The 26167-nt window shown below is 42.0% G+C and overlaps 1 protein-coding gene and 1 pseudogene across 1 annotated transcript in view; one reads left to right on the top strand and one right to left on the bottom strand.

Annotated features, from left to right (window-relative positions):
• Positions 1-26167, bottom strand: part of LOC139756954 (cholesterol transporter ABCA5-like) — a 239602-nt gene that overhangs the window by 148397 nt on the left and 65038 nt on the right. The window contains exons 8-10 of the mRNA XM_071676898.1: positions 25847-26033; positions 6851-6997; positions 6543-6693 (exon numbers count right to left, since the gene is read on the bottom strand). Coding sequence (XP_071532999.1) covers positions 6543-6693; positions 6851-6997; positions 25847-26033 — 485 coding nt within the window. The remainder of the gene's footprint in view (positions 1-6542; positions 6694-6850; positions 6998-25846; positions 26034-26167) is intronic.
• Positions 11351-15362, top strand: LOC139756691 (queuosine 5'-phosphate N-glycosylase/hydrolase pseudogene; annotated as a pseudogene).

Raw genomic sequence — 26167 nt, 5'->3', positions numbered from 1 at the left:
GATGATTCCACTTGATGCAAAAACTCAATTTCCCTTACTTCCCCCATTCTTTTGTGTATTGAGGGCTCCAGTCATGGACACAAGTCCACATCAAGGCCAGGCCTTAAATGAAATATAGAGAGAATTATGAAAAGACAAAGGAAAGTATTTAAGAATTTTTAAGAAAGTTAAAAACCTATCTTTTAAAATGTGCTATGTCACTGGGAGAGACATGAGAGGGTAGAGAGTTCCAGAACTTCGACGTGTACGGAAAGAAACAGGTATCAAAATGACCCACCCTTGAGCTGTTGATGGCCACACAATAATCATGCGATGCAGCAGCTTGCCAAGTATTGTGTGGCCTAGCTAGTGATGTGGGCAAACAAGCAGCCAGCTCTCTGGGGCAAACACAAAGTAATTCTTATATACGAGGGAAAAAGAACCAAAATAGTGGCATAAGGCAAGGGGGTCAAGTTTGGAAGTTAGCCTGGGACAGTCTATGAGGTGAATTGCTTTCAACTCAACTCTGTCAAGTATGGAAGCAGAGCTAAAACCACCCAAAATATGAGAGCAGTATTCCATACAAAGACTACTCAATCTCTTGTATAAACAGAGGGACTTTTCATAAGAGAAGTATCAAAATCTAAACTGGACACCTAGTTTCTCAGAGGCAGACTTAGCTATTCCTGTAATGCAGGGTTTCCAAAAAAGAGTAAGTGTTACAGTAATGCAAAGTGTGTTCATTGAGTCAAGAGGTGGAATCACAGGACTGTCATGGGAAAGACAAGAGTTGTGAGGAGTTTTTGATAGAGAGATGGGTAGAAACTGGGTCTTGGAGGCATAAAATTCAACGATTTTGTGTACCCTACTATCTTGAACCCTACTGAGATATCCTGTCCAAGTAATTTCTTTCTCATACTGAACATACTTCCTTACTTAGTTCAGATCATTCAAACTCACCCCAGCTAACCTGTCCCTCGAGCCTGCTAAACATAATAACTTTGCTTCTGTTCAAATTCATACTCAACTTCCTCCTTTCACACAATCTTCCAAATTCAGTCACCAACTTCTGCAGTTTCTCACTCAAATCTGCCACCAGCAAACAACAAATGACTCACTTCCCAGGCCCTTTCATACTTGCCCCTTTCTCCAAGACTCACATATACCTTACCTTTCTCATCATGCCATCCATAAACATATTAAGCAACTCTCCTCTATTCCTACACATACATATGCCTCACACCCTTGATGTAAACTTCTTACTACTTCTAGCAGCTTTCTTCCAACACAGTATACTCTTAAGACCTTCCATATGGGACCTCTATCAATGCAATAATATGTTAATTGGATGCAGGGCATGGGATGTATTAAAATATGTATGGAGGAGGATGGATGCAATGAAAATTCAATGTCTGATTGAGTAACTAGTGATGGGATACGATGGAGGTGAGGTAATAAGAAGAGTTGGATTGAGAGAGTTAAAAACAGGGTGTACTAAAATTGTTTCAACATGGGGAGGGAATCAGTAAGGAGAGGATGACAGGATATATGTGTCTGAAGTGGATGTAACAAGGAAAAACAGGAAACCAAATTGGAAACAGAAGGTTGGTGTGAAAAGATTTTGAAAGTTCAAAGCCTGGAAATGCAGGAGGGTAAAAGGCAAGCATGGGATAAACTGAACTGAAGCGATGTGGTACGCAGAGGATGATGCACTGTCAATGTACAGAATATACTGGCATTTTGTCCACAAACATACAATCCCTCCTAGTCATACAGAACTTTTGAAAACACTTAACACACCCTGTTCATTCTTCATAACACTAGATTTTCCAGTGGTGAGCAGTATGTGCAAGCCCTGCCTTTTGGCAAAATGTTAGAAGCAATAGATAGAAGCAATAAGCAGGAACATTTAGGCAGCAGCATTAGATAGAAACATTAGGTAGAAGTAGTAGGTAGGAATATCAGGCAGGAGCATTAGGTACAAGTGGTCAGCACTGCACCAGAGTTGTCCTCTACTATTAGCCTGTTAAGGGTGAGACACTAAAGGCTAAAAAGTGACAGGACTCTAATACCGTGGCCACCCTCGGGGGAATTCCAGTTGAGAACAGGTATCAGAGGTATAAATAAATAGACAGATAGATAAATAATGAGCAAATGCAGTAATCTAGTGAATGAAAATATGGCTAGCCAAAAGAAGGTTAAATTCATATAGCTAATATAACCAAAAGGCAACACTAGCAGTTGAATGAATAAATTTCTCAAGCAGTACGATAATTTACTCTAGCATTCTTCATTAACTACAACAAGTATTACTTCAAAGATATAATGTCAGATATAAAGCACTGCCTGAACCAAAAATGAATAGTATGGATTCAGTTTCAGGAATATACCAAATTTAGTCAGTCAAAAAAGATAAGCGAAGAAAATATGTAAAGTCACAACTGGAGAAGTTAAGAGGTCACAGAGTGTGTGAAAAAAGAAGTGACTGTCAATGGGGGCAAAGAGGGCATGTCTGATGGTAAAGTATTCCTGACCATAGTGTATAGATACAAGTCTTGGGCCCCATATGCATTTAAGAAGGTGGATGCATTGGAAATGAAATGCATGAAGACAATACGTGGTAACAGAAGAGTAAGAAGGTGTACTACAAAATAGAAGAGGAAAGGAACCTGGATGTTTTGGCTCTGAGTGAAACGAAGCTCAAGGGTAAAGGGGAAGAATGGTTTGGGAATGTTTTGGGAGTAAAGTCAGGGGTTGGTGAGAGGACAAGAGCAAAGGAAGGAGTAGCACTACTCCTGAAACAGGAGTTGTGGGAGTATGTGATAGAGTGTAAGAAAGTAAACTCTAGATTAATATGGGTAAAACTGAAAGTGGATGGAGAGAGATGGGTGATTACTGGTGCATATGCACCTGGGAATGAGAAGAAAGATCATGTGAGGCAAGTGTTTTGGAAGCAGCTGAGTGAGTGTGTTAGCAGTCTTGATGCACGAGACCAGGTTATAGTGATGGATGATTTGAATGCAAAGGTGAGTACTGTGGCAGTTTAGGGAATAATTGTACTTGAAGTGTTCAGTGTTGTAAATGGAAATGGTGAAGAGCTTGTAGATTTATGTGCTGAAAAAGGGCTGGTAAATGGGAATACCTGGTTTAAAAAGAGAGATATACATAAGTACACATATGTAAGTAGGAGAGAAGGCCAGAGGGCGTTATTGGATTATGTGATAATTGATAGGTGCGTGAAAGGAAGACTTTTGGATGTTAATGTGCTGAGAGGTGCAACTGGAGGGATGTTTGATCATTATCTTGTGGAGACGAAGGTGAAGATTTGTGGAGGTTTTCAGAAAAGAAGAGAGAATGGTGGGGTGAAGAGAGTGGTGAGAGTAAGTGAGCTTGGGAAGAAGACTTGTGTGAGGAAGTACCAGGAGAGACTGAGTGCAGAATGGAAAAAGGTGAGAGAAAATGCCGTAAGGGATGTAGAGGAGGAATGGGATGTATTTAGGGAAACAGTGATGGCTTGCACAAAAGATGCTTGTGGCATCAGAAGAGTGGGAGGTGGGCAGATTAAAAAGGGTTGAGTGGTGGGATGAAGAAGAAAGATTATTAGTGATTATTGCAGGGAAATAGTGCAAATGCCAGGGAGATGTATGAAAGAAAGAGGTAGGAGGTCAAGAGAAAGGTGCAAGAGGTGAAAAAGAGGGCAAATGAGAGTTGGGGTGAGAGAGTATCATTAAATTTTAGTGAGAATACAAAGATGTTTTGGAAGGAGGCAAATAAAGTGTGTAAGACATGATAACAAATGGGAACATCGATGAAGGGGGGTAATGGAGAGGTAATAACAAGTAGTGGTGATGTGAGAAGGAGATGGAATGAGTATTTTGAAGGTTTGTTGAATGTGTTAGATGATAAAGTGACAGATATAGGGTGTTTTGGTCAAGGTGGTGTGTGAAGTGAGAGGGGTCAGGAAGAATGGTTTGGTAAACAGAGAAGAGGTAGCAAAAGCTTTTTGGAAGATGAAAGTCAGCAAAGCGGTGGGTTTGGATGGTAGTGCAGTGGAATTTATAAAAAAAAGGGAGTGACTGTGTTGTTGAATGGTTGGTGAGGATATTCAATGTATGTATGGCTCATGGTGAAGTGCCTGAGGACTGGCAGAATGCATGCACAGTGCCACTATACAAAGGCAAAAGGGATAAAGGTGAGTGTTCAAATTACAGAGGTATGAGTCTGTTGAGTATTCCTGGGAAATTATATGGGAGGGTATTGATTGAGAGGGTGAAGGCATGTACAGAACATCAGACTGGGGAAGAGCAGTGTGGTTTCAGAAATGGTAGAGGATGTGTGGATCAGGTTTTGCTTTGAAGAATGTATGTGAGAAATAATTAGAAAAACAAATGGATTTGTATATGGCAATTATGGATCTGGAGAAGGTATATGATAGAGTTGATAGAGATTCTCTGTGGAAAGTATTAAGAGTATATGGTGTGGGAGGCAAGTTGCTAGAAGCAGTGAAAACTTTTTATCGAGGATGTAAGACATGTGTACAAGTAGGAAGAAAGGAAAGTGATTGGTTCCCAAAGAATGTCGGTTTGCGGCAGGGGTTTGTGATGTTTGTTTATGGATGGGGTTGTTAGGGAGATGAATGCAAGAGTTTTGGACAGAGGGACAAGTACGCAGTCTGTTGTGGATGAGATGGCTTGGGAAGCGAGTCAGTTGTTGTTCGTTGACGATACAGCGCTGATGGCTGATTTGGGTGAGAAACTGCAGAAGCTGGTGACTGAGTTTGGTAAAGTGTGTGAAAGAAGAAAGCTGAGAGTATATGGGAATAAGAGCAAGGTTATTAGGTACAGAAGGGTTGAGGGACAAGTCAATTGGGAGGTAAGTTTGAATGGAGAAAAACTGGAGGAAGTGAAGTGTTTTAGATATCTGGGAGTGGATTTGGCAGCAGATAGATCCATGGAAGCATAAGTGAGTCACAGGGTGGGGGAGGGAGAGAAGGTTCTGGAAGCATTGAAGAATGTGTGGAAGGCAAGAACATTGTCTTGGAAAACAAAAATGTGTATGTTTGAAGGAACAGTGGTTCCAACAATGTTATGTGGTTGCGAGGCATGGGCTATAGATACGGTTGTGCGAAGGAGGGTGGATGTGTTTGAAATGAGATGTTTGGGGACAATATGTGGTGTGAGGTGGTTTGATCAAGTAAGTGATGAAAGGGGTAAGAGAGATGTGTGGTAATAAAAAGAGTATGGTTGAGAGAGCAGAAGACGGTGTATTGAAATGGTTTGGTTGCATGGAGAGAGTGAGTGAGAAAAGATTGACAAAGAGGATATATGTGTCAGAGGTGGAGGGAATGAGGAGAAGTGGGAGACCAAATTGGAGGTGGAAGGATGGAGTGAAAAAGATTTTGAGCAATCAGGGCCTGAACATGCAGGAGGGTAAAAGGCATGTAAGGAATAGAGTGAACTGGAACAATATGGTATACCAGGGTTGATGTGCTGTCAATGGATTAAACCAGGGCATGTGAAGCATCTGGGGTAAACCATGGAAAGTTTTGTGGGGCCTGGATGTGGAAAGGGAGCTGTGGTTTTGGTGCATTATACAAAACAGCTCGAGACTGAGTGTGAACAAATGTGGCCTTTGTTGTCTTTTCCTAGCGTTTCCTTGCGTGCGTGTGTGCGGGGGGAGAGGGTGTCATTTTATGTGTGGCAGGGTGGCAACAGGAATGAATAAAGGCAGCAAGTATGAATAATGTACATGTGTATATATGTATATGTCTGTATTTGTACAAATATGTATACACTGAAATGTATAGGTATGTATATGTGCGTGTAAGGACGTGTATGTATATACATGTGTATGTGGGTGGGTTGGGCCACTCTTTCATCTGTTTCCTTGCGCTACCTCGCTAATGCAGGAGACAGCGACAAAGTATAATAAATATATATAAATATACTACAAGACTTGAACATACGGAGGATGCAAGAACAGATAATGACAGAAAGGATATACATGTCATAAGTAGAGATGCCGAGGGTGAGGGGGAGACTGAGATGGAGGTAAAAGGATGGAATGGAAGTCTTTAAATTATTGCCATCTGAATATGCAAGAAGGTAAAGTAAGCATAGCACATAGTGAACTGGAACAATATTGTATATGAGGCACTGACATGCTGTTAAGGGACTGAACAAGGGCATATGATTTGGTGAGGGGGAAACCAGAGTGGTTTGGCTGTGGACTGGAGCTCTGGTTCGGTGCATTACATATGACAGCTAGGTAGTGGATAGGTGTTGCAAGACCCCTTATTCTTGAGGTTATAACACAAAAAAAGTCACCTTCAGTGAGGATATATCATCATCAGGTGACCTTAAAGGATCCCATCCTGTTGCTACTACTCACTGTAGCACAGCCTTAAAGATTGAGAAGCCCCTCTTAAATCACAAAACAATAATTCATGGTACTTGGGTGGTCATTCATAACTACTAACAATATTCTTAAAATTCCTTTTCTCATGAGTGGAATCCATCACAAACTCTAGCCATGGATATCCATACCTTTAGGCATGTACTTACTTGGGATAACATTATCAAAATAATATGCCAGAAAGAGGTAGAGGAAAATGTCAAAAGCAATCATGATGAGACTGCCAGCAACTGGAAGTCCAGGTCCATCCCACAACATATTGTAGTTCAGCCCTCCAGATGAGTAGTCAAAAACTATCACCTATAAGTAATAAAGAAGATATGTGTGATCAGTCAAATTGCAGGCAATAAAAAATAACTATATCAAAATGTTATAGTAGAGTTAAGAAATCACTAAACACCTTAATTCCATACATCTTTGTGAGAGTAAACAAATCAATCTGTAACTCTAAATTTACCTTGTCTATGGCAAAAGAGAAAGCACAAGGAGAAAGTAGTGCAAGAGCCCAAAATACTCCTTGATCAATCTTGCTCTCCATATACACTTGCAAGTAGAATAGTAAGCTTAAAAACACTTGAATAAGATTTGCCACAACCCCCGCAACCTAAAATACAGAGATAACATGTCAATAAATGGTATTCTGATAATCCTGTGGAACTTTGTAAAACAGTACAACATATTTTAAGAAAAAGATGCATACACATACAAGGTATGTAGACAGACACAACAAGAAAAAGGGGTAAAGAACATCGATATGAAAATATCTTACAAAAATCAAAATAAGGTACCTCCTACTGAAATTACCTTTAGATTTTGTGGTCATGAAAAATCTCATATTCATCACCACCTATGTTTCTTATTGTGATCAACATGGCATGGACAAAAACATACCCCAATCACAGCCAATTTTGATGAAAAGAAAATAGGATATGTGAAAAGAATCAAGAAATTAATCAAGAGCTCCTTAGGTGTTTGAAGAAATGTCTTGTAAATGTCAGGAGACAGGAAAGACAAAAGAAGGAAGGGAATACCATAGCTTTGCTATTTGAGGGAAGTAGAAGGTATTTCTGCAGTCAATCCTAGTGTGGCAAGTCTCCAAACAGAAACTATGGGAAGCAGCACCAAAAAGTGCGCCAAGGGTTTGGTGACATGGACACACACACACACAGTTCACAAGATCAGTGCCTGAAATAATACCTGAAGAATAGAAGATGGCAACAATGTTGTGGTGGCCAGGTATTAAGAATATATGGTGTGGGAGGCAAGTTGTTAGAAGCAATGAAAAGTTTTTATCAAGGATGTAAGGCATGTGTACGTGTAGGAAGAGAGGAAAGTGATTGGTTCTCAGTGAATGTAGGTTTGCGGCAGGGGTGTGTGATATCTCCATGGTTGTTTAATTTGTTTATGGATGGGGTTGTTAGGGAAGTGAATGCAAGAGTTTTGGAAAGAGGGGCAAGTATGCAGTCTGTTGTGGATGAGAGAGCTTGGGAAGTGAGTCACTTGTTGTTCGCTGATGATACAGTGCTGATGGCTGATTTGGGTGAGAAACTGCAGAAGCTGGTGACTGAGTTTGGTAAAGTGTACGAAAGAAGAAGGTTGAGAGTGAATGTGAAAAAGAGCAAGGTTATTAGGTACAGTAGGGTTGAGGGAGGTAAGTTTGAATGGAGAAAAACTGGAGGAAGTAAAGTGTTTTAGATATCTGGGAGTGGATTTGGCAGACGATGGAACCATGGAAGCGGAAGTGAATCACAGGGTGGGGGAGGGGGCGAAAATTCTGGGAGCCTTGACCAATGTTTGGAAGTCGAGAACATTATCTCGGAAAGCAAAAATGGGTATGTTTGAAGGGATAGTGGTTCCAACAATGTTGTATGGTTGTGAGGCGTGGGCTATGGATAGAGTTGTGCGCAGGAGGGTGGATGTGCTGGAAATGAGATGTTTGAGGACAATATGTGGTGTGAGGTGGTTTGATTGAGTAAGTAATGTAAGGGTAAGAGAGATGTGTGGAAATTAAAGGAGTGTGGTTGAGAGAGCAGAAGAGGGTGTTTTGAAATGGTTTGGTCACATGGAGAGAATGAGTGAGGAAAGATTGACCAAGAGGATATGTGTGTCAGAGGTGGAGGGAACGAGGAGAAGTGGGAGACCAAATTGGAGGTGGAAAGATGGAGTGAAAAAGATTTTGAGTGATTGGGGCCTGAACATGCAGGAGGGTGAAAGGCGTGCAAGGAATAGAGTGAATTGGAATGACGTGGTATACCGGGGTCGACGTGCTGTCAATGGATTGAACCAGGGCATGTGAAGCGTCTGGGGTAAACCATGGAAAGTTCTGTGGGGCCTGGATGTGGAAAGGGAGCTGTGGTTTCGGTGCATTATTACACAGCAGCTAGAGACTGAATGTGAACGAATGGGGCCTTTGTTGTCTTTTCCTAGTGCTACCTCGCACACATGAGGGGGGGTGTGTTATTCCATGTGTGAGGAGGTGGCAGTGGGAATAAATAAAGGCAGACAGTATGAATTATGTACATGTGTATATATGTATATGTCTGTGTGTGTATATATATGTATACATTGAGATGTATGGGTATGTAAATTTGCGTGTGTGGACATGTATGTATACACATGTGTCTGTGGGTAGGTTGGGCCACTCTTTCGTCCGTTTCCTTGCGCTACCTCGCTAACGCGGGAGACAGCGACAAAGCAAAATAAATAAATAAATAAAATTATTAATTCAAATGGCTCCTGATTCTATTTGTTATACCCTTCATTCTGTCCCTGCACCCACAATATGAAGTTAAGAATAACATATATAAAACTGCCATATGTTACCCATTCCAACTAAAAGTGAAAAATACTGTAATAAAAGATACCTACATCATTTACTCACCCATAAATCTAACAAGCCTTTCCTATACTATATCATCAACTACCTTCAGTGGCTGTCCATTTGCACTCCTCTGACCCAGGAAGCTGTTTTTACTTTTTGCCTCACCCACATGTGGGCTATTGGCATTCTGTCCACAAACGTACAATCTCTCTTTGTCACACATAACATCTGACAACACTTAACTCACACAACTCATTCTTCACAATTCTAGATTTTCCTGCAGGAAGCACCATCATTATCACTGCCTTTTGGCAAAATGGTTGGAGCAATAGACAAATTATAGTAGGTAGGAACATTCAGGCAGGAGCATTAGGTAGAAGCAGTAGGTAGGAACATTAGACAGGAGCATTTGGTAAAAGTAATTAGTAGGAACATTAGAATTAATTAACTTTCTAATGTATTAACTTTCTAAAATGGGAAACAGAAGAAGGAGTCACACGGGGAGTGATCATCCTCCTCGAAGGCTCAGAGTGGGGTGCCTAAATGTGTGTGGATGTAACCAAGATGTGAAAAAAGGAGAGATAGGTAGTATGTTTGAGGAAAGGAACCTGGATGTTTTGGCTCTGAGTGAAACGAAGCTCAAGGGTAAAGGGGAAGAGTGGTTTGGAAATGTCTGGGGAGTGAAGTCAGGGGTTAGTGAGAGGACAAGAGCAAGGGAAGGAGTAGCAATACTCCTGAAACAGGAGTTGTGGGAGTATGTGATAGAATGTAAGAAAGTAAATTCTCGATTAATATGGGTAAAATTGAAAGTTGATGGAGAGAGGTGGGTGATTATTGGTGCATATGCACCTGGGCATGAGAAGAAAGATCATGAGAGGCAAGTGTTTTGGGAGCAGCTGAATGAGTGTGTTAGCGGTTTTGATGCACGAGACCGGGTTATAGTGATGGGTGATTTGAATGCAAAGGTGAGTAATGTGGCAGTTGAGGGAATAATTGGTATGCATGGGGTGTTCAGTGTTGTAAATGGAAATGGTGAAGAGCTTGTAGATTTATGTGCTGAAAAAGGACTGATGATTGGGAATACCTGGTTTAAAAAGCGAGATATACATAAGTATACTTATGTAAGTAGGAGAGATGGCCAGAGAGCGTTATTGGATTACGTGTTAATTGACAGGCGTGCGAAAGAGAGACTTTTGGATGTTAATGTGCTGAGAGGTGCAACTGGAGGGATGTCTGATCATTATCTTGTGGAGGCTAAGGTGAAGATTAGTATGGGTTTTCAGAAAAGAGGAGTGAATGTTGGGGAGAAGAAGGTGGTGAGAGTAAGTGAGCTTGGGAAGGAGACCTGTGTGGGGAAGTACCAGGAGAGACTGTGTACAGAATGGAAAAAGGTGAGAACAATGGAAGTAAGGGGAGTGGGGGAGGAATGGGATGTATTTAGGGAATCAGTGATGGATTGCGCAAAAGATGCTTGTGGCATGAGAAGAGTGGGAGGTGGGCTGTTTAGAAAGGGTAGTGAGTGGTGGGATGAAGAAGTAAGAGTATTAGTGAAAGAGAAGAGAGAGGCATTTGGACGATTTTTGCAGGGAAAAAATGCAATTGAGTGGGAGAAGTATAAAAGAAAGAGACAGGAGGTCAAGAGAAAGGTGCAAGAGGTGAAAAAAGGGCAAATGAGAGTTGGGGTGAGAGACTATCAGTAAATTTTAGGGAGAATAAAAAGATGTTCTGGAAGGAGGTAAATAGGGTGCGTAAGACAAGGGAGCAAATGGGAACTTCAGTGAAGGGCGCTAATGGGGAGGTGATAACAAGTAGTGGTGATGTGAGAAGGAGATGGAATGAGTATTTTGAAGGTTTGTTGAATGTGTCTGATGACAGAGTGGCAGATATAGGGTGTTTTGGTCGAGGTGGTGTGCAAAGTGAGAGGGTTAGGGAAAATGATTTGGTAAACAGAGAAGAGGTAGTAAAAGCTTTGCGGAAGATGAAAGCCGGCAAGGCAGCAGGTTTGGATGGTATTGCAGTGGAATTTATTAAAAAAGGGGGTGACTGTATTGTTGACTGGTTGGTAAGGTTATTTAATGTATGTATGACTCATGGTGAGGTGCCTGAGGATTGGCGGAATGCGTGCATAGTGCCATTGTACAAAGGCAAAGGGGATAAGAGTGAGTGCTCAAATTACAGAGGTATAAGTTTGTTGAGTATTCCTGGTAAATTATATGGGAGGGTATTGATTGAGAGGGTGAAGGCATGTACAGAGCATCAGATTGGGGAAGAGCAGTGCGGTTTCAGAAGTGGTAGAGGATGTGTGGATCAGGTGTTTGCTTTGAAGAATGTATGTGAGAAATACTTAGAAAAGCAAATGGATTTGTATGTAGCATTTATGGATCTGGAGAAGGCATATGATTGAGTTGATAGAGATGCTCTGTGGAAGGTATTAAGAATATATGGTGTGGGAGGCAAGTTGTTAGAAGCAGTGAAAAGTTTTTATCGAGGATGTAAGGCATGTGTACGTGTAGGAAGAGAGGAAAGTGATTGGTTCTCAGTGAATGTAGGTTTGCGGCAGGGGTGTGTGATGTCTCCATGGTTGTTTAATTTGTTTATGGATGGGGTTGTTAGGGAGGTAAATGCAAGGGTCCTGGAAAGAGGGGCAAGTATGAAGTCTGTTGGGGATGAGAGAGCTTGGGAAGTGAGTCAGTTGTTGTTCGCTGATGATACAGCGCTGGTGGCTGATTCATGTGAGAAACTGCAGAAGCTGGTGACTGAGTTTGGTAAAGTGTGTGGAAGAAGAAAGTTAATAGTAAATGTGAATAAGAGCAAGGTTATTAGGTACAGTAGGGTTGAGGGTCAAATCAATTGGGAGGTGAGTTTGAATGGAGAAAAACTGGAGGAAGTGAAGTGTTTTAGATATCTGGGAGTGGATCTGTCAGCGGATGGAACCATGGAAGCGGAAGTGGATCATAGGGTGGGGGAGGGGGCGAAAATTTTGGGAGCCTTGAAAAATGTGTGGAAGTCGAGAACATTATCTCGGAAAACAAAAATGGGTATGTTTGAAGGAATAGTGGTTCCAACAATGTTGTATGGTTGCGAGGCGTGGGCTATGGATAGAGTTGTGCGCAGGAGGATGGATGTGCTGGAAATGAGATGTTTGAGGACAATGTGTGGTGTGAGGTGGTTTGATCGAGTAAGTAACGTAAGGGTAAGAGAGATGTGTGGAAATAAAAAGAGCGTGGTTGAGAGAGCAGAAGAGGGTGTTTTGAAATGGTCTGGGCACATGGAGAGAATGAGTGAGGAAAGATTGACCAAGAGGATATATGTGTCGGAGGTGGAGGGAACGAGGAGAAGAGGGAGACCAAATTGGAGGTGGAAAGATGGAGTGAAAAAGATTTTGTGTGATCGGGGCCTGAACATGCAGGAGGGTGAAAGGAGGGCAAGGAATAGAGTGAATTGGAGCGATGTGGTATACAGGGGTTGACGTGCTGTCAGTGGATTGAATCAAGGCATGTGAAGCGTCTGGGGTAAACCATGGAAAGCTGTGTAGGTATGTATATTTGCATGTGTGGACGTGTGTATGTACATGTGTATGGGGGGGGGGGTTGGGCCATTTCTTTCGTCTGCTTCCTTGCGCTACCTCGCAAACGCGGGAGACAGCGACAAAGTATAAAAAAAAAAAAAAAAAAAAAAAAAAAATTAGAACGTCCATTCTACTGAAGGTTACGTCCTATAGATTAGCGGAAATATGTTGTGGCCAAGGGAAGCTGGTGAATTCATCGCTTCAAGATCAAAGGACGTGAAGATTGTTGATGAGGATCTGAGGAAAGTGGCGAGCACTCTGGCCGAGTGTCAGGGACGGCAAACTCAACATAGAAGGGTTTATGCAGATGGAAATGCTTCCTGTGCATAAGGGTCTGACAGAGGCACAGCTTGCTGACTGGATGTTTCTTATTGACTCCCTAAATTTTAACTTCTGGATGCCAAATGGAGTACCCAAGTACTCTATTGTGTATGAAGGGAAGGAAAGGACAGGTTACCTCGCTATGGTTGCTGCTGTCAACCGGGCTATTGACGAGGGTAAGATGATATATTGGTGACCGACTTTGGAAAAGTGTGTGGAAGAAGAAAGTTAAGAGTAAATGTGAATAAGAGCAAGGTTATTAGGTACAGTAGGGTTGAGGGTCAAGTCAATTGGGAGGTGAGTTTGAATGGAGAAAAACTGGAGGAAGTGAAGTGTTTTAGATATCTGGGAGTGGATCTGGCAGCAGATGGAACCATGGAAGCGGAAGTGGATCATAGGGTGGGGGAGGGGGCGAAAATCCTGGGGGCCTTGAAGAATGTGTGGAAGTCGAGAACATTATCTCGGAAAGCAAAAATGGGTATGTTTGAAGGAATAGTGGTTCCAACAATGTTGTATGGTTGCGAGGCGTGGGCTATGGATAGAGTGGTGCGCAGGAGGATGGATGTGCTGGAAATGAGATGTTTGAGGACAATGTGTGGTGTGAGGTGGTTTGATCGAGTAAGTAACGTAAGGGTAAGAGAGATGTGTGGAAATAAAAAGAGCGTGGTTGAGAGAGCAGAAGAGGGTGTTTTGAAGTGGTTTGGGCACATGGAGAGGATGAGTGAGGAAAGATTGACCAAGAGGATATATGTGTCGGAGGTGGAGGGAACAAGGAGAAGAGGGAGACCAAATTGGAGGTGGAAAGATGGAGTGAAAAAGATTTTGTGTGATCGGGGCCTGAGCATGCAGGAGGGTGAAAGGAGGGCAAGGAATAGAGTGAATTGGAGCGATGTGGTATACCTGGGTTGACGTGCTGTCAGTGGATTGAAGCAGGGCATGTGAAGCGTCTGGGGTAAACCATGGAAAGCTGTGTAGGTATGTATATTTGCGTGTGTGGACGTATGTATATACATGTGTATGGGGGGGGTTGGGCCATTTTTTTCGTCTGTTTCCTTGCGCTACCTCGCAAACGCGGGAGACAGCGACAAAGTATAATAAATAAATAAATATATAAGATGATATATGATCCCAAGTTTTACAGCAGACTTACTGTTGATGAAATCAAACGCATATTCAGTTCTGACACCACATCACCCATGCCAATGTTAAGTGAGCGTGTTCAGGTGCTGGGAGAGGTGGGAAATAAATTAATTGAAAAATATGATGGATCATTTCGGAATGTCTTGGGAAAGGCAGATGGTAGTGCAGGGAAATTGATTAAACTTATAACAAGTGAATTCCCATGCTTCCAGGATACTGCCATTTATGATGGACAGATAGTTGCTCTGTTTAAAAGAGTGCAAATTTTGGTTGCTGATTTGTGGTTGCTTTATCATGGAGAGGGTTTAGGGGCATTTACAGATGTAGACACTCTCACCATGTTTGCTGACTACAGAGTTCCTCAAGCCATGGCATATTTTGGAGCCTTAGAATACTCTGACACCTTAATGGAGAAGCTGAGAAGTCTGGAGATCGAGAAGAGTGATGCTACTACGTTTGTGAATCAAGAACCATTGCAACACAAACCTCGCCAGGTGGTAGAGTGACCCGCAGTGTATCGAGACAGACTTCCCCAGAACTTTTTTTTAAAGGGGAAGTAAATGTTTATAGTTGTGTTACTGGAGTGATAGTTTTCATACATGGTGCTCTGACAAGAAAATAGTGAAATTGGAAAAAAATGTAGCTTAGACATTGAAGCTTATTCTTTCATTGAAATGTGAACAAAGGGAGTTTTTTTTTCAAAGTGATAGAGATGGAAAGCAAAAAGGTGTTTTTCATAAATGTACTGGAAAAGTTGAGGTCCAGATAAATTTTTGGTCTGTTATGGCGGATGACAAACTACCTACCCTCATGTATCCAAGACATGGTTGTACTTTGTGTAATGAAGACAATTGAGAAACATCATAAGCCAATATTCCTGTTTCATGATATGAGAAGTGGACCAGGCAGTATGATACAGTGGTTAAATTGATGAAAACTACTATTGACGTTTGTGTAAATAAATTATACATTTCCCTTTTCCATACCCAGAGGTTGAACCATTATGTGACATTCATTTTTCATTTCATTTCAAGCTAGAAGTTTCAGTTTTCTAAAGAACAAGTCATGCGGGGAGTGCTCATCCTCCTCGAAGGCTCAGAGTGGGGTGCCTAAATGTGTGTGGATGTAACCAAGATGTGAAAAAAGGAGAGATAGGTAGTATGTTTGAGGAAAGGAACCTGGATGTTTTGGCTCTGAGTGAAACGAAGCTCAAGGGTAAAGGGGAAGAGTGGTTTGGGAATGTCTGGGGAGTAAAGTCAGGGGTTAGTGAGAGGACAAGAGCAAGGGAAGGAGTAGCAATACTCCTGAAACAGGAGTTGTGGGAGTATGTGATAGAGTGTAAGAAAGTAAATTCTCGATTAATATGGGTAAAACTGAAAGTTGATGGAGAGAGGTGGGTGATTATTGGTGCATATGCACCTGGGCATGAGAAGAAAGATCATGGGAGGCAAGTGTTTTGGGAGCAGCTGAATGAGTGTCTTAGTGGTTTTGATGCATGAGACCGGGTTATAGTGATGGGTGATTTGAATGCAAAGGTGAGTAATGTGGCATTTGAGGGAATAATTGGTATACATTGGGTGTTCAGTGTTGTAAATGGAAATGGTGAAGAGCTTGTAGATTTATGTGCTGAAAAAAGACTGATGATTGGGAATACCTGGTTTAAAAAGCGAGATATACATAAGTATACTAATGTAAGTAGGAGAGATGGCCAGAGAGCGTTATTGGATTACGTGTTAATTGACAGGCATGCGAAAGAGAGACTTTTGGATGTTAATGTGCTGAGAGGTGCAACTGGAGGGATGTCTGATCATTATCTTGTGGAGGCTAAGGTGAAGATTTGTGTGGGTTTTCAGAAAAGAAGAGTGAATGTTGGGGTGAAGAGGGTGGTGAGAGTAAGTGAGCTTGGGAAGGAGACCTGTGTGAGGAAGTACCAGGAGAGACTGAGTACAGAATGGAAAAAGGTGAGAACAATGGAAGTAAGGGGAGTGGGGGAGGAATGGGATGTATTTAGGGAATCAGTGATGGATTGCGCAAAAGATGCTTGTGGCATGAGAAGAGTGGAAGGTGGGTTGATTAGAAAGGGTAGTGAGTGGTGGGATGAAGAAGTAAGAGTATTAGTGAAAGAGAAGAGAGAGGCATTTGGATGATTTTTACAGGGAAAAAATGCAATTGAGTGGGAGATGTATAAAAGAAATAGACAGGAGGTCAAGAGAAAGGTGCAAGAGGTGAAAAAAAGGGCAAATGAGAGTTGGGGTGAGAGAGTATCATTAAATTTTAGGGAGAATAAAAAGATGTTCTGGAAGGAGGTAAATAAAGTGCGTAAGACAAGGGAGCAAATGGGAACTTCAGTGAAGGGCGCAAATGGGGAGGTGATAACAAGTAGTGGTGATGTGAGAAGGAGATGGAGTGAGTATTTTGAAGGTTTGTTGAATGTGTTTGATGATAGAGTGGCAGATATAGGGTGTTTTGGTCGAGGTGGTGTGCAAAGTAAGAGGGTTAGGGAAAATGATGTGGTAAACAGAGAAGAGGTAGTGAAAGCTTTGTGGAAGATGAAAGCCGGCAAGGCAGCAGGTTTGGATGGTATTGCAGTGGAATTTATTAAAAAAGGGGGTGACTGTATTGTTGACTGGTTGGTAAGGTTATTCAATGTATGTATGACTCATGGTGAGGTGCCTGAGGATTGGCGGAATGCGTGCATAGTGCCGTTGTACAAAGGCAAAGGGGATAAGAGTGAGTGCTCAAATTACATTGGTATAAGTTTCTTGAGTATTCCTGGTAAATTATATGGGAGGGTATTGATTGAGAGGGTGAAGGCATGTACAGAGCATCAGATTGGGGAAGAGCAGTGTGGTTTCAGAAGTGGTAGAGGATGTGTGGATCAGGTGTTTGCTTTGAAGAATGTATGTGAGAAATACTTAGAAAAGCAAATGGATTTGTATGTAGCTTTTATGGATCTGGAGAAGGCATATGATAGAGTTGATAGAGATGCTCCGTGGAAGGTATTAAGAATATATGGTGTGGGAGGAAAGTTGTTAGAAGCAGTGAAAAGTTTTTATCAAGGATGTAAGGCTTGTGTACGTGTAGGAAGAGAGGAAAGTGATTGGTTCTCAGTGAACGTAGGTTTGCGGCAGGGGTGTGTGATGTCCCCATGGTTGTTTAATTTGTTTATGGATGGGGTTGTTAGAGAGGTAAATGCAAGAGTTTTGGAAAGAGGGGCAAGTATGAAGTCTGTTGGGGATGAGAGAGCTTGGGAAGTGAGTCAGTTGTTGTTCGCTGATGATACAGCGCTGGTGGCTGATTCATGTGAGAAACTGCAGAAGCTGGTGACTGAGTTTGGTAAAGTGTGTGGAAGAAGAAAGTTAACAGTAAATGTGAATAAGAGCAAGGTTATTAGGTACAGTAGGGTTGAGGGTCAAGTCAATTGGGAGGTGAGTTTGAATGGAGAAAAACTGGAGGAAGTGAAGTGTTTTAGATATCTGGGAGTGGATCTGGCAGCGGATGGAACCATGGAAGCGGAAGTGGATCATAGGGTGGGGGAGGGGGCGAAAATTCTGGGGGCCTTGAAGAATGTGTGGAAGTCGAGAACATTATCTCGGAAAGCAAAAATGGGTATGTTTGAAGGAATACTGGTTCAAACAATGTTGTATGGTTGCGAGGCGTGGGCTATGGATAGAGTTGTGCACAGGAGGATGGATGTGCTGGAAATGAGATGTGTGAGGACAATGTGTGGTGTGAGGTGGTTTGATCGAGTGAGTAACGTAAGGGTAAGAGAGATGTGTGGAAATAAAAAGAGCATGGTTGAGAGAGCAGAAGAGGGTGTTTTGAAGTGGTTTGGGCACATGGAGAGAATGAGTGAGGAAAGATTGACCAAGAGGATATATGTGTCGGAGGTGGAGGGAACGAGGAGAAGAGGGAGACCAAATTGGAAGTGGAAAGATGGAGTGAAAAAGATTTTGTGTGATCGGGGCCTGAACATGCAGGAGGGTGAAAGGAGGGCAAGGAATAGAGTGAATTGGAGCGATGTGGTATACCGGGGTTGACGTGCTGTCAGTGGATTGAATCAAGGCATGTGAAGCATCTGGGGTAAACCATGGAAAGCTGTGTAGGTATGTATATTTGCGTGTGTGGACGTATGTATATACATGTGTATGGGGGGGGTTGGGCCATTTCTTTCGTCTGTTTCCTTGCGTTACCTCGCAAATGCGGGAGACAGCGACAAAGTATAATAAAATAAAAAAATAAATATATATATATATATATATATATATATATATATATATATATATATATATATATATTTTTTTTTTTTTTATACTTTGTCGCTGTCTCCCGCGTTTGTGAGGTAGCGCAAGGAAACAGACGAAAGAAATGGCCCAACCCCCCCCATACACATGTATATACATACGTCCACACACGCAAATATACATACCTCCACAGCTTTCCATGGTTTACCCCAGACGCTTCACATGCCTTGATTCAATCCACTGACAGCACGTCAACCCCGGTACACCACATCGCTCCAATTCACTCTATTCCTTGCCCTCCTTTCACCCTCCTGCATGTTCAGGCCCCGATCACACAAAATCTTTTTCACTCCATCTTTCCACCTCCAATTTGGTCTCCCTCTTCTCCTTGCTCCCTCCACCTCCGACACATATATCCTCTTGGTCAATCTTTCCTCACTCATCCTCTCCATGTGCCCAAACCACTTCAAAACACCCTCTTCTGCTCTCTCAAACACACTCTTTTTATTTCCACACATCTCTCTTACCCTTACGTTACTCACTCGATCAAACCACCTCACACCACACATTGTCCTCAAACATCTCATTTCCAGCACATCCATCCTCCTGCGCACAACTCTATCCATAGCCCACGCCTCGCAACCATACAACATTGTTGGAACCACTATTCCTTCAAACATACCCATTTTTGCTTTCCGAGATAATGTTCTCGACTTCCACACATTCTTCAAGGCCCCCAGAATTTTCGCCCCCTCCCCCACCCTATGATCCACTTCCGCTTCCATGGTTCCATCCGCTGCCAGATCCACTCCCAGATATCTAAAACACTTCACTTCCTCCAGTTTTTCTCCATTCAAACTCACCTCCCAATTGACTTGACCCTCAACCCTACTGTACCTAATAACCTTGCTCTTATTCACATTTACTCTTAACTTTCTTCTTCACACACTTTACCAAACTCAGTCACCAGCTTCTGCAGTTTCTCACATGAATCAGCCACCAGCGCTGTATCATCAGCGAACAACAACTGACTCACTTCCCAAGCTCTCTCATCCCCAACAGACTTCATACTTGCCTCTCTTTCCAAAACTCTTGCATTCACCTCCGTAACAACCCCATCCATAAACAAATTAAACAACCATGGAGACATCACACACCCCTGCCGCAAACCTACATTCACTGAGAACCAATCACTTTCCTCTCTTCCTACACGTACACAAGCCTTATATCCTCGATAAAAACTTTTCACTGCTTCTAACAACTTTCCTCCCACACCATATATTCTTAATACCTTCCACAGAGCATCTCTATCAACTCTATCATATGCCTTCTCCAGATCCATAAATGCTACATACAAATCCATTTGCTTTTCTAAGTATTTCTCACATACATTCTTCAAAGCAAACACCTGATCCACACATCCTCTACCACTTCTGAAACCACACTGCTCTTCCCCAATCTGATGCTCTGTACATGCCTTCACCCTCTCAATCAATACCCTCCCATATAATTTACCAGGAATACTCAACAAACTTATACCTCTGTAATTTGAGCACTCACTCTTATCCCCTTTGCCTTTGTACAATGGCACTATGCACGCATTCCGCCAATCCTCAGGCACCTCACCATGAGTCATACATACATTAAATAACCTTACCAACCAATCAACAATACAGTCACCCCCTTTTTTAATAAATTCCACTGCAATACCATCCAAATCTGCTGCCTTGCCGGCTTTCATCTTCCGCAAAGCTTTTACTACCTCTTCTCTGTTTACCAAATCATTTTCCCTAACCCTCTCACTTTGCACATCACCTCGACCAAAACACCCTATATCTGCCACTCTATCATCAAACACATTCAACAAATCATCAAAATACTCACTCCATCTCCTTCTCACATCACCACTACTTGTTATCACCTCCCCATTTGCGCCCTTCACTGAAGTTCCCATTTGCTCCCTTGTCTTACGCACTTTATTTACCTCCTTCCAGAACATCTTTTTATTCTCCCTAAAATTTAATGATACTCTCTCACCCCAACTCTCATTTGCCCTTTTTTTCACCTCTTGCACCTTTCTCTTGACCTCCTGTCTCTTTCTTTTATACATCTCCCACTCAATTGCATTTTTTCCCTGCAAAAATCGTCCAAATGCCTCTCTCTTCTCTTTCACTAATACTCTTACTTCTTCATCCCACCACTCACTACCCTTTCTAATCAACCAACCTCCCACTCTTCTCATGCCACAAGCATCTTTTGCGCAATCCATCACTGATTCCCTAAATACATCCCATTCCTCCCCCACTCCCCTTACTTCCATTGTTCTCACCTTTTTCCATTCTGTACTCAGTCTCTCCTGGTACTTCCTCACATAAGTCTCCTTCCCAAGCTCACTTACTCTCACCACCCTCTTCACCCCAACATTCACTCTTCTTTTCTGAAAACCCATAGTGAGAGGACAAGAGCAAGGGAAGGAGTAGCAGTACTCCTCAAACAGGAGTTGTGGGAGTATGTGATAGAATGTAAGAGCAAATTCTTGATTAATATGGGTAAAACTGAAAGTTGATGGAGAGAGATGGGTGATTATTGGTGCATATGCACCTGGGCATGAGAAGAAAGATCATGAGAGGCAAGTGTTTTGGGAGCAGCTGAATGAGTGTGTTAGTGGTTTTGATGCACGAGACCGGGTTATAGTGATGGGTGATTTGAATGCAAAGGTGAGTAATGTGGCAGTTGAGGGAATAATTGGTATACATGGGGTGTTCAGTGTTGTAAATGGAAATGGTGAAGAGCTTGTAGATTTATGTGCTGAAAAAGGACTGGTGATTGGGAATACCTGGTTTAAAAAGCGAGATATACATAAGTATACGTATGTAAGTAGGAGAGATGGCCAGAGAGCGTTATTGGATTACGTGTTAATTGACAGGCGCGCGAAAGAGAGACTTTTGGATGTTAATGTGCTGAGAGGTGCAACTGGAGGGATGTCTGATCATTATCTTGTGGAGGCTAAGGTGAAGATTTGTATGGGTTTTCAGAAAAGAAGAGTGAATGTTGGGGTGAAGAGGGTGGTGAGAGTAAGTGAGCTTGGGAAGGAGACTTGTGTGAGGAAGTACCAGGAGAGACTGAGTACAGAATGGAAAAAGGTGAGAACAATGGAAGTAAGGGGAGTGGGAGAGGAATGGGATGTATTTAGGGAATCAGTGATGGATTGCGCAAAAGATGCTTGTGGCATGAGAAGCGTGGGAGGTGGGTTGATTAGAAAGGGTAGTGAGTGGTGAGATGAAGAAGTAAGATTATTAGTGAAAGAGAAGAGAGAGGCATTTGGACGATTTTTGCAGGGAAAAATGCAATTGAGTGGGAGATGTATAAAAGAAAGAGACAGGAGGTCAAGAGAAAGGTGCAAGAGGTGAAAAAGAGGGCAAATGAGAGTTGGAGTGAGAGAGTATCATTAAATTTTAGGGAGAATAAAAAGATGTTCTGGAAGGAGGTAAATAAAGTGCGTAAGACAAGGGAGCAAATGGGAACTTCAGTGAAGGGCGCAAATGGGGAGGTGATAACAAGTAGTGGTGATGTGAGAAGGAGATGGAGTGAGTATTTTGAAGGTTTGCTGAATGTGTTTGATGATAGAGTGGCAGATATAGGGTGTTTTGGTCGAGGTGGTGTGCAAAGTGAGAGGGTTAGGGAAAATGATTTGGTAAACAGAGAAGAGGTAGTAAAAGCTTTGCGGAAGATGAAAGCCGGCAAGGCAGCAGGTTTGGATGGTACTGCAGTGGAATTTATTAAAAAAGGGGGTGACTGTATTGTTGACTGGTTGGTAAGGTTATTTAATGTATGTATGACTCATGGTGAGGTGCCTGAGGATTGGCGGAATGCGTGCATAGTGCCAGTGTAGAAAGGCAAAGAGGATAAGAGTGAGTGCTCAAATTACAGAGGTATAAGTTTGTTGAGTATTCCTGGTAAATTATATGGGAGGGTATTGATTGAGAGGGTAAAGGCATGTACAGAGCATCAGATTGGGGAAGAGCAGTGTGGTTTCAGAAGTGGTAGAGGATGTGTGGATCAGGTGTTTGCTTTGAAGCATGTATGTGAGAAATACTTAGAAAAGCAAATGGATTTGTATGTAGCATTTATGGATCTGGAGAAGGCATATGATTGAGTTGATAGAGATGCTCTGTGGAAGGTATTAAGAATATATGGTGTGGGAGGCAAGTTGTTAGAAGCAGTGAAACGTTTTTATCGAGGATGTAAGGCATGAGTACATGTAGGAAGAGAGGAAAGTGATTGGTTCTCAGTGAATGTAGGTTTGCAGCAGGGGTGTGTGATGTCCTCATGGTTGTTTAATTTGTTTATGGATGGGGTTGTTAGGGAGGTGAATGCAAGAGTTTTGGAAAGAGGGGTAAGTATGAAGTCTGTTGGGGATGAGAGAGCTTGGGAAGTGAGTCAGTTGTTGTTCACTGATGATACAGCGCTGGTGGCTGATTCATGTGAGAAACTGCAGAAGCTGGTGACTGAGTTTGGTAAAGTGTGTGAAAGAAGAAAATTAAGAGTAAATGTGAATAAGAGCAAGGTTACTAGGTACAGTAGGGTTGAGGGTCAAGTCAATTGGGAGGTAAGTTTGAATGGAGAAAAACTGGAGGAAGTAAAGTGTTTTAGATATCTGGGAGTGGATCTGGCAGCGGATGGAACCATGGAAGCGGAAGTGAATCATAGGGTGGGGGAGGGGGCGAAAATCCTGGGAGCCTTGAAGAATGTGTGGAAGTCGAGAACATTATCTCGGAAAGCAAAAATTGGTATGTTTGAAGGAATAGTGGTTCCAACAATGTTGTATGGTTGCGAGGCATGGGCTATGGATAGAGTTGTGCCCAGGAGGGTGGATGTGCTGGAAATGAGATGTTTGAGGACAATGTGTGGTGTGAGGTGGTTTGATCGAGTAAGTAATGTAAGGGTAAGAGAGATGTGTGGAAATAAAAAGAGCGTGGTTGAGAGAGCAGAAGAGGGTGTTTTGAAATGGTTTGGGCACATGGAGAGAATGAGTGAGGAAAGATTGACCAAGAGGATATATGTGTCGGAGGTGGAGGGAACGAGGAGAAGTGGGACACCAAATTGGAGGTGGAAAGATGGAGTGAAAAAGATTTTGTATGATCGGGGCCTGAACATGCAGGAGGGTGAAAGGAGGGCAAGGAATAGAGTGAATTGGATCGATGTGGTATATCGGGGTTGACGTGCTGTCAGTGGATTGAATCAGGGCATGTGAAGCGTCTGGGGTAAACCATGGAAAGTTGTGAGGGGCCTGGATGTGGAAAGGGAGCTGTGGTTTCGGGCATTATTGCATGACAGCTAGAGACTGAGTGTGAACGAATGGGGCCTTTGTTATCTTTTCCTAGTGCTACCTCGCACACATGAGGGGGGAGGGGGATGGTATTCCATGTGTGGCGAGGTGGCGATGGGAATGAATAAAGGCAGACAGTGTGAATTGTGTGCATGGGTATATATGTATGTGTCTGTGTGTGTATATATATGTGTACATTGAGATGTATAGGTATGTATATTTGTGTGTGTGGACGCGTATGTATATACATTGTGTATGGGGGTGGGTTGGGCCATTTCTTTCGTCTGTTTCCTTGCGCTACCTCGCAAACGCGGGAGACAGCGACAAAGCAAAATAAATAAAATATAAATATATTAAGTAGGAGCCTCTGGAAACACTGCACTTGAGTTACCCTTTCCCAGAGGCCTGTAAAGGGTGAGGCACTATAGGCTAAGAAGCAGCACTGAAGTTCACTAGTTATGGAGGCTACTGATATGGCCACCCCTTAGAGGGAGTTCCAGAAGGAAACAGGCGTCAGAGACAGATCTTTCTATTTGTTTATCTACCCATCTATAATCTTAACTCTAAGCCACTTTACATGGGATAAGTCAACTGCACTTAGTCTCATTTCAGTTACACATATCCTCAATTTATGTCGACAGTGCTAAAGTGAGAATGGGATTCTAGAGTAATATAAGTACATTATACAGTAAACAGCAGCCTGTAACTACAGTTGACCTGGCTTACAGGTCAACCTTAACATTCTTAAAAACTCTGATTTAGGCAAAAACCTGATTCATAAGTTGGCCCCCAACATTAAATATGCTGTCAATGAAACTTACAATGTTTATCATCATTTCAGTTTAATATGTCATAGTCTCATACATTTTGAAGTTAAATATCTAACAGTGGTATCAAATGCTACAGATGGATAATATAACAGTACAATTTTGTAAATGTTACCAGTCTAAGATACAACCCAATAATAAGCGATTTGGACCTAAGGTAATTAGGTGATAAAGGTGGAGCAGCCTTATTTTTGCGTCTGCCATTTTATACATGTCAAGCAAGTCAATCCCTAGTGTTGGAAGCTAAAAATCAAGCTTCAAAATGTGATTCAGAGGTGAAAATTTACTGTATTTTCTCAATTTGCAAAGCTGAGAAAACATTATTAATAAATGATGCAAATTACTCAGTGCATTTCATATTCATTCTGGAAATGTGTAAATCAATATAACATAAATATCAATATAATGTGGTGTCAGAAGGGTTGATTGACAAGTAATAAAGGTGTAAGGGAGAGGTGTGGTAATAAGAAAAGTATAGCTGAGAAAGCTAAAGAGGGTATGAAGAAATGGTGTGGACATTTGGAGAGTTCGAGTATCAGAAGTGGAGGGGACAAGGATGAGGAAGATACCAACCTGGAGACGGAAGGATGCAGTGAATAGGATTTTGAGCGCCTGAGGCCTAAACATGTATGTCAGTGAAAGGCATGCACAGAAGGGAATGAATCACAGCGATGTGGTGTATGGGGAGGCGATATGGTGTCAATGGACTAAACCATGGTATATGAAGCAGTCAGGGGAAACCACAGAAAGGTCTGTGGGGCCTAGTTGTGGATGGGGATTGTGGTTTAAGCATATTACACATGAAAGCGAGAGAAAGGTCGTGAGCAAATGAAGATTTTCTTTTATCTGTTCCTGGTGCTACCTCACTTATGTAGTAAATGAGAACAACTAGGAAGAAAAAAAGGAATGTTGTACCTAATCACTGTAATCAAATATTTTTTTCTTTTAAAAACATATACTTTACAATAATTGTTCAGCATGCAAATCAAGCCTCTTCTTTCACAGAATGTAAAATATAAAATGAAGCTTGGGTAATGATAAAGCAAATATTCTTGAAAAATGATACTGAATGAACCTTTACTGTATTCTGTTTCCAGTACTTAAAGAAAAGTGTGCTTTTACTTTTTCAACCTTACTGATATGTTATCAATTCTATTCTAGTGAAAAATCATATCATACTCTATTCTAGATTAATTCACTTACCTTTGACTTATTAAAAAAGGGCGTTAGCATCAGAGCAAAAACAATTGATGAGAAACCATACAAAACGAGCAGTATGAAGAGTAAGAAGAGGTCAGCATGGCGGAAAACTTGGGCAAGAGGCAGCAGTATGATGCAGACTAGTGCTAATGCCAACACATATGCCCCATACACAGCAAACCACGACAACCTATAATAATTCAACAATCTGCAGAACATAAATTTTTCAATTTACACAAGCTACAATGAAACTGAAAAATCAATCACATCAGCACAAATTTTCATCATTACGTAAACCTATAACCCCAGGAGCTTTAAGGATGC

The sequence above is a fragment of the Panulirus ornatus genome, chromosome 23 (genome assembly GCF_036320965.1).
Source record: "Panulirus ornatus isolate Po-2019 chromosome 23, ASM3632096v1, whole genome shotgun sequence".
Classification (NCBI taxonomy): Eukaryota; Metazoa; Arthropoda; class Malacostraca; order Decapoda; family Palinuridae; genus Panulirus; species Panulirus ornatus.
This window is presented reverse-complemented; position numbering and strand designations above follow the sequence as displayed.